The 10,203-nt window shown below is 41.8% G+C and overlaps 1 protein-coding gene across 1 annotated transcript; it reads right to left on the reverse strand.

The window, feature by feature from the left end:
- Positions 1–1,068: 1,068 nt before the first annotated feature.
- Positions 1,069–2,080, reverse strand: LOC147903254 (dehydration-responsive element-binding protein 1F-like). Its single transcript, XM_087372963.1, has one exon. The coding sequence runs from the start codon at positions 2,065–2,067 to the stop codon at positions 1,474–1,476; it is 594 nt and encodes a 197-aa protein (XP_087229089.1). The 5' UTR covers positions 2,068–2,080; the 3' UTR covers positions 1,069–1,473.
- Positions 2,081–10,203: the final 8,123 nt, after the last annotated feature.

A 10,203-nucleotide genomic window follows, 5' to 3' on the forward strand; every position in this document is an offset into this window, starting at 1 on the left:
TCCATAGGTGCTGCACGTAGCGACAGACGAGTAACATACCATAAAAAAGGTAGAACGTTAATAGAAACCCCCACTTTTCTCTAGCCCTAGACAATAGCATGCAACGATCGAACATATTGGTTGCTTAAAGGGCATTTGAATAAGGCATCACGATCACGACATGCCAGGGATGTTTTTATTGAAGCTATACTTATATATTAATATAAAATCCTAGCGAACATTTATCAAGGAAACATATTACAATTTTATATATTTTCATTTGAAATTTGAAGAAAAAGTTGTAAATCCTGATGAAACTTTAAATTTTTTTCCATTAAGTTTTAAATCTTGGCAAATATTTCAATCCTTTATTTTAATTAGGGCATACAAACTTTCGACTCCAATATAAAAGTTTCGCTTCTTAATGAAACTAAGAGGAAAAAATCATCCATGCGACACGCCGCAAGGCACCTCACTAACACATTATAAAAGAAAGGCATGGTGCATGCTTTGAGAGCCAAGAATAAGTCTTTAGAACCAATGCCCAGCACATCCGCCATGCCACGATGTGCGGTCCAAGAAGACCGACGTAATGTAGATGCTACAACCGAGATTAGCATGCCAACCTTAAAGAGAGGCACGAAGAGAAACACATGCCAACAAAGAGACCCATGAAGAGTTCAGGACACTAGGAAAGCACAGCAAGACAGTGAAGAGAGACGAAGCCCTAGAAAGCCCTGAGAACCCTAAAAAACCCCACTCCCAAAAACCACTAACCCTAACCACACAACTAACCGTCCACACCCATTCCCATTTATAGTATGGATTCAATATTAAAGGCTTATCCACTTCACAAAGGCACCTAAGAGATGACATCAAAGGTTTGACAAAATAAACGAATCCGTCCACACCCATTCCCATTTATAGTATCGATTCAATATTAAAGGCTTATCCACTTCACAAAGGCACCTAAGAGATGACATCAAAGGTTTGACAAAATAAACGAATTCAAATAGCTGAGGACTGAACGACAAATAACTGAGCACCAAAGCGTAGATCGCATTGACCAGCTCATTGGCGGGACGATAGGTTTCTGTCGAAAAAACTTTCCTATCCGGATTCCATAGGTCGGGTAAAAATGTCCCGGGAATGTAGCTTGCTATGAGATCAAACAAGCTGCAAAGACTCTTCATCTTTTTTCAAATCAACTTCAGCTTCAATGGGCGACACGACCGAAGATCGTGGAAAAATGTGACCGATTGATCATGCAGTTCAACAGCGACAACCCCCCGGCTGCTGGCAATCCATATCGGCGACTTGGTAGTCTTTAAAAAATCTTTAGAGCTTGAGTTGGAGACTTCTTTTCATCGAGAGTGTGTTCAAGATACGCCGACCCCTTTGCATGGGCTGAATTCCATCGTAATTGCTGCTATGTTTTGTTGATACCTCAGAACGGTTATGTTATGTTCCAGGAATTGAATGTAAGAGTGACTACTAGTCGAATGACCACAATTTGTCGCTATTCGAAGAACCGGGCATCACACAAGTATCAAAACTCCATTGTTCTAGCTCTGACTCTGGACAGTTGGAAGCAGGGCTAATATCTCTGCAGACCTCAACGTCACATTGAACCTCTTGATCTTGGTCCATCGAGAGAGACTCTATAAGAAGTTCTCTACGCTGATTGCTATCTTCTTCTGCATCTGCGGAATCTCCCTGTGGAGCCTCGCCTTCGTCGGGCGGCAAAGCGTTGTCGCTGAGGGGAGGTGCGAACTTGGAAGCGTAAGAGGCTGCCAGGGACTGGATTCGCTTGGGGGAGAAGGGTCGTTCAGAGGCAGGAACATCAGGAGGGGAATCAGGGAAGTTGAGGGCAACATTAGGGCCACGAAGGCAAACCATAGCGTAATCATAAGCACGAGCAGCAGCTTCAGGGGTGGAATACGAACCGAGCCAGATGCGGGAACGCTTGTTGGGCTCACGGATTTCACAGACCCACTTGCCCCAGGTGCGCATACGCATACCTTTGAAACTGGGTTTTCTCAGGGAAGAGGAAGAGGAGGACGACGACGAGGGGGGGTTAGTGTCCATGTGCAAGCCTGTAAGAAATGATGGCAGGAAATGCAGACCTCTGATAAAATGCACGAGTCATCTTTTTTGTTTTTTATAAAAGTCAATTGCGTGTGCAATCCGTGTATGCACTGTGTGCTTCCTGTTGCGAAATGGGAATTGAGATAGCTGAGGAGACAGCGAGGCGGCTTCTTATTCGGTGAGAAGAAACACGTTCGCTTAGGTCGATTACGAAGATTAGAAATTGCAAAGCTTGTGTGTGACTTTTGAAATGATTCCAGCGCTTGCACCGACCAGTGCCCTCTTTCTAATTAGCTCCAATATATTGTCATCTAATAACTGGGCTGCGACGCTGCGTTGAAGTTTTGTCTCCGCACCGTAGACCTCTGACCACCGACCGTAATTCTTCGTTGCCTTGGGCAAATTCTCGGCGCCCGTCGTATCCAACGTGCTGTTAAAACTCCAGCTGTACCTCACGTTTAATGTCACCTGAATTGGTTGATTAGAGAATTAACCTCGAAAAACAAAATGACAAGGTTTCACGAGCAACATTGCGCACATGAACCTATGACAAATTCCTTTTCACTTTTAAAAATATTTTCTCAATTTCAAAAATTTAAACAATTTAGTTATATTCTAGCTAAAAAATCAAGCAAAGTCTCAAGGAAAAACTTCAAAATTTTGAAACCCCATTTGTTGAGACAAATATTTTCAGTAAACACTCAATCACAAGTTTTGGGTGTTTGCAATTTTGTGATCTACAAATGAACATAAAATTTGAAATTAGAAGGACCATAAGGAATGTGTATTGTTATTGAAGGATTTGCAATTTTGTAATTGTATTGCATATGTTTTAGTCTAGGGCGTGAGTGTGGCTTTTTGTAGGCCCAAGTCAAAACTTGGATATGCATTTTGGTGAAGCTCATAGACTACTCGGATCGGGATGAAGTGTCATTGCTTCCGCTCTGCGTGCAAACTTTCAACAATAGTGCAGGTCCCCAATCTTTTACCAAGCATGAGGATTAGTAATGTTGTGGTAGTGAGAATTTAATGAATGATGATGTAGTAGTGAGTTCTAATAACGTTATGGTAGTGGGGAATTTGATGAAATGCAGTGGATTGTCACGGTAGATGACATAGGACACGAGTGGGATCTTTTGAGTTTGAGGTTTTGAATTCAATCTTTTGCAATCCAACGGCTTCTAATTTCAAATGGCATGGGAATTTTTTTGGAAGCTTAGAGAACTTTGTGTCTATAGAATGCAAATCTAGCATTTTTGTATTTGTTGTGAAAAACATTTTTGGTAAACACTAGTCACAACAACTTACAAGGGGCTTACTTTGGTTATTCGTGCAATTCCAACAGCTCCCAATGGTCAATAGTGAAAGGAGTAAACTGACGCTTAACCATCTTCAACCCGGATTTTAAAAGTAGTCACTTTCAAAAGGTTAACATACATCATGAGGCTAGCTACTAAATATTTATTTCCAATACCTTCAGAGAGAGCTCTTCTCACAATCACTAATACATAAATACACACCCATCACTCATGATATCTTTAGGATGGTATGACCCTCCAAATAATTGATGAGGCTGCTATACATGGGAGCATGAATGCTTATTGTTTTACTCTTTGTTTTATACACGCACATGCACACACACACATACAAACACACACACACACACACACACATGTATGTTTGTATGTATGTATGTATGTATGTATGTGTGTGTGTGTGTATGTATGTATGTATATATGTATGTAAAGAGAGAGAGAGAGAGAGAGAGCACTAGCTCTTCTTATAAAACAAATCCTCTGGGTTATTGTTTGCTTGGGTGTAGCCATTTTTTATGAGGTTCAGGGAATTTTTTGTATATAGGTATCTTGCATGACCCATAACTTATGCATTGTATGTATGTATGTGTGTATGTATGTATGTATGTATATATATAAAGAGAGAGAGAGAGAGAGAGAGAAAGAGAGAGTACTAGCTCTTCTTATAAAACACACCGTCTGGGTTATTGTTTGCTTGGGTGTAGCCATTTTTGGTGAGGTTGAGGGAATTATTTGTATATAGGTATCTTGCATGACCCATAACTACCTGGTGTCACTTTTTGCCCTTGTTAGTACTTTCTTATAGTTTTGACCTTGTGCCTCGTATGCAAAGGACAATATGAGCACCTTGTAGAGTTAGCACTTTCTTACAATTTTGATTAAGTGCTTACAATTTTGATCGGAAACTCCTCGTATGTCGGGGACAATATGAGCACCTCGTAATTGAACATAACCTTCTTCATAGCAACTTCCTTCAAGGCATTGGGAGAGAGAACTCAACTTGGTGCTGAGTGTTGAGAGTTGTGGTGCCATGAGCACTTGTAGAGCAAAGGTATGAGTAAAGGGAAAGCTGCCACATGGCATGGAGGAGATATCCCACATGTGAGCAAGCAAATGGATGTAAGTACCCTCACCTATAAAAGGGAGGTTCATTTGAAGTAATATCAATCAAGCACTTTGCACTATCTCAAGATTCTCTTTATGAGTCCAAGCTAATCTATCTTGGAACCTAATTGACTTGAGATACATGTCATGAGCACTCTCTTCATCATGTTTTCACATAGGTTCCATCCACCTTAGAGCGCTCCATAGATCCTGAGGCACACATGTTTTGTCATGGTATCAGAGCTCAGAGCGTAGGTTTAGCTCTCCTAGTTTAGCTCATTAGTAGTTCACTAGGATTGCTTCCATTCCTAGATTAGTTGTAGGCATGTCTTAGGAGCTCATGTTTTTCTCCTAGGTTAGTTTTAGTTTTTAGATTGAGAGAATTCCGTCCATTGAATGAAAATTCCATTCATTGCTATGAGATATTTCCGTCATTCTTGATGAGAGAGAGAGAGAGTTCATTCCTTTTAGAGATCTATTTTGTGAGATAGATCTGTGAGAACTTCTTCTTCTTCTTCTTCTTCTTCTTAGAGAGAGCTTGTTGAGTTTGTTGAGAGCGTTGAGAAAATTCTGCTACATCGACCAAAGTCTTCTCCCACTAGCAAAACAACAGTGCTTCTCTGACTTCTGCTCCTTACAATGGGATGAATAGCTCTCCCAACTCCACCTACCAACTCGGCTACTCTACTCTTGTGATGCTCGTTGCGAACTAAGGCGCCCTCGTTTCCATACACTATCTACTAGAGTGCCAGTTCGTCAACGTCCTCTGCACCGCAAACCCGTCCCACAGCAGTGCAACAGCACGAGCAAGGCTTCTCCACTGTCAACATACTTGAACGCAAGCCAGCAGCTCCAGCCTCATCATCGACTAGCCCCTCCAAAGCAAAAGATAGCCACCTCCGAAGGGAAGAACCTGGCTACATCAACCTCCTTTGCAGCCACCTGCAAGTCATTGTGAACGAATGCTCACGGTGCAGCGCCTCCTCAACGAACCTCTGCCATGAAGCTTCCGATAACCATAGCCAACCACAACCAGTAGCGACCATCTAAGAGCAGCCAGCACTCCTGCATCGATCGACCTTCACGGAAGCTTCTCCAAGATGAGCTAGCGCTCTCGCTCCAACAACTACCTCCACACCAGCGACTCATGGTAGCTCCGCCTCAGCTGACCAGCTCTGCAGCATCTTCGCATCGCTATCGGCCGTCGTCGTTGCAAGTTCGCCGCATCTCCGTCGACGCACTGACAGAACAGATTGCATAGTTTTCTACAAAGTCTCCTAAGGTTCCCCAAAAATTGACATGTGGCAAAGATAAAACTTAACCACAGCCAGGAGTAGTTCAGTTAGTAGGGTGAAGTTCAGTTACTTGGACCATAGTTAGGTTTGTTTAAACTCTGGGTTAATTCAGTTTGGTTAAAAGTGTGCCACATGGCATCGGGCTACCTCAGCATAGTAAACCCTTGCCAAGCACAATTTGTAAGCTGCATGTGAACAGCCTCTGCCACATCATCAAGGCCCCCTCTACTTCACAAAAGCTTCAACAAGCCGTAACTTGCAATCCAAGAAGAATTTGGACACGCTCCAAATAGGAAAAGTGATCGTCTTTTTGAGCTCTACGCGCTTGTCATGTCAGAATCATTGTATGCAATTAGACACTGCCAATATTGAAAGAAATCAATTGGTAAGACCTTTGCAACAAATGGAAAAGCAAAGCATGAATGCACAAAGCATGCCAAAAGCACAAGTACATGAGATGACCATAGCACGAAGCATGGCATCCACACATAAAGCATTAAGGCACATGGAAGAACAAAGCATCATGCATGAAGCTACGTCAAGCGAAGAAGCAAACGGCATCGACATGAAGCATTGAAAAGCAAAAACCCTTGCCAACCTTGCCTATATATTTTGTAATCAAACCTGACCACCTGAGAGTAGCTATGAAAGCACCCAGGGGAGGTATTGACATGTAGAAGCCACACTTGACCACCTTAAGTAGCAATGCAAGCACTAAGGGGAGGTGATGGATTTGTAACTCACATCTGACCACCTTGCAGTAGCCAAAGGATTATGGCACCAAGGGGAGGTGTTGAGAGTTGTGGTGCCATGAGCACTTGTAGAGCAAAGGTATGAGTAAAGGGAAAGCTGCCACATGGCATGGAGAGATATCCCACATGTGAGCAAGCAAATAGATGTAAGTACCCTCACCTATAAAAGGGAGGTTCATTTGAAGTAATATCAATCAAGCACTTTGCACTATCTCAAGATTCTCTTTATGAGTCCAAGCTAATCTATCTTGGAACCTAATTGACTTGAGATACATGTCATGAGCACTCTCTTCATCATGTTTCCACATAGGTTCCATCCACCTTAGAGTGCTCCATAGATCCTGAGGCACACATGTTTTGTCAGTGAGCTCAATCGAGCATAACCTTTGACAGTGGGTAGGGAACACAATCTAGTGGTGAGCTCCAGCACACCGATGCTCTCAATGTGTTAGAGCTCATCTCCAAGTTGAGTTCTCCTTCCCCAGTGCTGAAGGTTGTGCTCAATTATGAGAGGCTCATCACCAAATTGAGTTCTCTCCCAGTGCCTGACGAAACAACGATGACGAACATTCGTAGTTGAGAACGGGATCAAATGCGATGGACTTGAAATCCCTTTTGCAATCCCCCCCTTAAGACTAGTTTCCCATCCTGCAACTCCCTTGGTCACAGCTATGGCTGGTGGAGTGTCGCAGGATGGAGAGCCGAAGCAAATAATGGATCCCATGACTTGGGCAGCATTATGAAGGGACAGCGAGGTTGCAGTAGAAGATTCATCACAGGGGTGGAAGGGGGCTTGGAGAGCATGGAAGGGGGTAAGAGAGGGATTTTCCTAGGTGCGGTGAATTGTTGCTAGGTAGGAGAGGGATTTTCCTAGGTGCGGTGAATTGTTTCTCTGCCCTTAAGGCCTTTATATAGCTATACTTACCGCCCTCCCACTCTTTTTCCCTTCGTTTCTTATGTCAATTTGTGCAACCCTGGGTGCCTATCACTGCTGTGCGACTCTGGGTGCCTATCACTACTAAAGAGCACACAATCCATGCACTGGATTTGGTTGGTAGCCCAGCCTAGCGTAGGCAGTCAGTCATATACATCATCGTCTAGCCATGACGTGTGATTAGATGGTTGCCATGGGAGAATTTCTTGGTCATCGGAGCCAAGATCATAATAGTTTAATGGGATGACGGGGGAGAATCGGTGGCACATACACCCAGCTTGTTGCTGGTACCCAGCCTACCATAGGAGGGCATATGCATCATCATCTAGCCATGACGTGTGATTAGATGGTTGCCATGGGAGAATTTCTCGGTCATCAAAAAATTCTAATAGTATGATATGTTCTTATAGTCTAACTCCATCTTGATGCTAATCTGAGCGTGCGAATTAGATGGTCCCTCATGCAAAGTCATGTTATTATAGTATGATTTTGACTCAATGCTAATTTGAGCTTGTGAACTAGATGGCCCCTCATGCAAAGTCATTGTTATTATAGTCAATTGCCTTGAAGAAAGGCAAGATCAAAACAAGACATCATATTAACATTGAGTCAGTTCATTAGACATAGTTCTCGGTCATAAGAATGAGAACTATTGTTATTACAGTCTGATGAACCGACTGAATGCTAATCTAAGCTTGTGAACTAGATGGTCCCCCATGCAAAGTCATTGTTATTACAATCTGATTCCGACTCAATGCTAATTTGAGCCTGTGAATTAGATGGTCCCTCATGCACAATAATTGTTAGTACAGTCTCATTCTGAGTGAATGCTAATCTAAATCTATAAATTTGATGGTCCCTCATGCATAGTCATTGTCACTAAAACAAGCGTGGTGGTTGTTTGGGATTAGTATACTGTATGGGATTTACATTTTTCCTTGTTTGGGATTTATTGATTGTTTACTAAAACAACCGCGGTGGTTGTTTGGGATTTTCTAAAACAAGCACGGTGGTTGTTTGTGATTTACTAAATGTTATATTTTGTGGGGGTTGCAGTAAATCCTAAACCCTTGCTAGCGCTTACCTCCTCTAGCCTTAACTATCATACAACTAACCTATCATATTCATTAATGTAATGTGTGGGGAATCTATCGGTACACGGGTCTTCAAAGATGGCAAATATCTCACTAGATTACATGGTTAAGCATGTCAAGATGGCTTGATTTGATAGATAATAATATGTAAACAATTACAGCTTGAATAGTAGGAGAGAAAAATAGTTTAAAAACTTGATAGGTCTCGAGTGAATGAACAGTAAAGGAACGAAGATGGAAAGCAACAACAACAATGACATTTTTTCTGCTGCTTGTCCTAAGCTTGATGAAGCCATTTTGCAAGGGGTCCCTCAACAACACAAGATTTTCATAGATGAGATTGATCGCTTGGAGGAGGAACATAGAGTTCTCAAGAGAGTCATTCACAAGATGGTCATATTGTAGGAGGAATTGTGGCAAAGTATGTTGCTAAAGGCTCCCACTGTGCAAAGTGTCGAGCCCTTGTCCTGAAATCCTTGCGTAAATATAAAGTCCTTCAAAGATCTCGGACTTGATCTCTTGGAATCTTGGATATATATCACCCATGAATTTTTTAGGGGATGACCACCCCTCTAATACAGTCAGCTTTTCAATAGAACTTGAGCTAAGTAGTAAATTGTCTTCTTTGAAAAAAAAAGAGTCATAAATTGTCTTTGTATTTATCCATCCGTAGATACTATGGTGGTATCTTTTCAAAACGTAGAAGAGTAAAACTTGGTTGTATACTACCCGGGTATATAACTTTAGGGGCTGACTATACATTTGGCTTTTCTATATAACTTCACTTTAAAGTAATAATTTGCCATTTATCTGTCCTTGGATATGATTGCTTCAGTCAATTAGACTTTATAATTTGAAAATGTTGCATTTAGTTGGATTCAAAGGTTCTCTTTTCTTATGACTGCTTCACTCAGTTGGACTTTATAATTTGAAAATGTTTCCCTAAGTTGGACTTTATAATTTGATGGACATTTTCCAATAATACAGTACGATTCTATAGCTTGCAATTCATTCAGGATTTGTGGTCACCAGCTCGGTGGCTGAATTCTCATAATAGATAAAGGGAACCAACCCTAAGGGGACTATTTTAGTATAGCACTTTGCAACAATACGATCCATTTTAGGATAGCAAGGTGGTAGTGCAGGATAAGTGGTCAAGATAAGCGGTCACTAGCACAGTCCGCTGGTTGCACACTAGGATATTAATTGCCACCAGCACGGTCGTTTGCTTCTATTATTACAAGATGAATGGCATGCAATTCATTTGTTTAGGATTTATGGTCACCTATGGATTTGTGGTCACAGCCCGGTGGTTGAAATTTGACAATAGTTAAAGAGAACCGGCCTAAAGGGGACACCATAAAAAAATGCATTTTCTAATATTTTACTAGCCCAGTGGTTGAAATTTGACAATAGTTAAAGAGAACCAGCCTGTTTGTAGGAGCTATTTTCCTTATGTGCAACCAAGGAAAATGAAATCGGATCCCATGACGTGCGATTAGATGACTGAATACAAGCATGGTGGTTGTTTGGGATATACTAAAAACAAGTGTGGGGTTAATCTATCGTTTGGGATTTACAAAAACAAGTGTGGTGGTTGTTTGGGACACATGATGAGGATTCACGTGGCCTACAGACTAC

Source organism: Dipteris shenzhenensis, chromosome 3 (genome assembly GCF_047967505.1).
Source record: "Dipteris shenzhenensis isolate YYH24624 ecotype China chromosome 3, Dip_SZ_1.0, whole genome shotgun sequence".
Taxonomy (NCBI): domain Eukaryota; kingdom Viridiplantae; phylum Streptophyta; class Polypodiopsida; order Gleicheniales; family Dipteridaceae; genus Dipteris; species Dipteris shenzhenensis.

Bases quoted from the DNA above. Each gene is read 5' to 3' on its own strand.
- LOC147903254 (XM_087372963.1), bottom strand. From the start codon at position 2,067: ATGGACACTAACCCCCCCTCGTCGTCGTCCTCCTCTTCCTCTTCCCTG.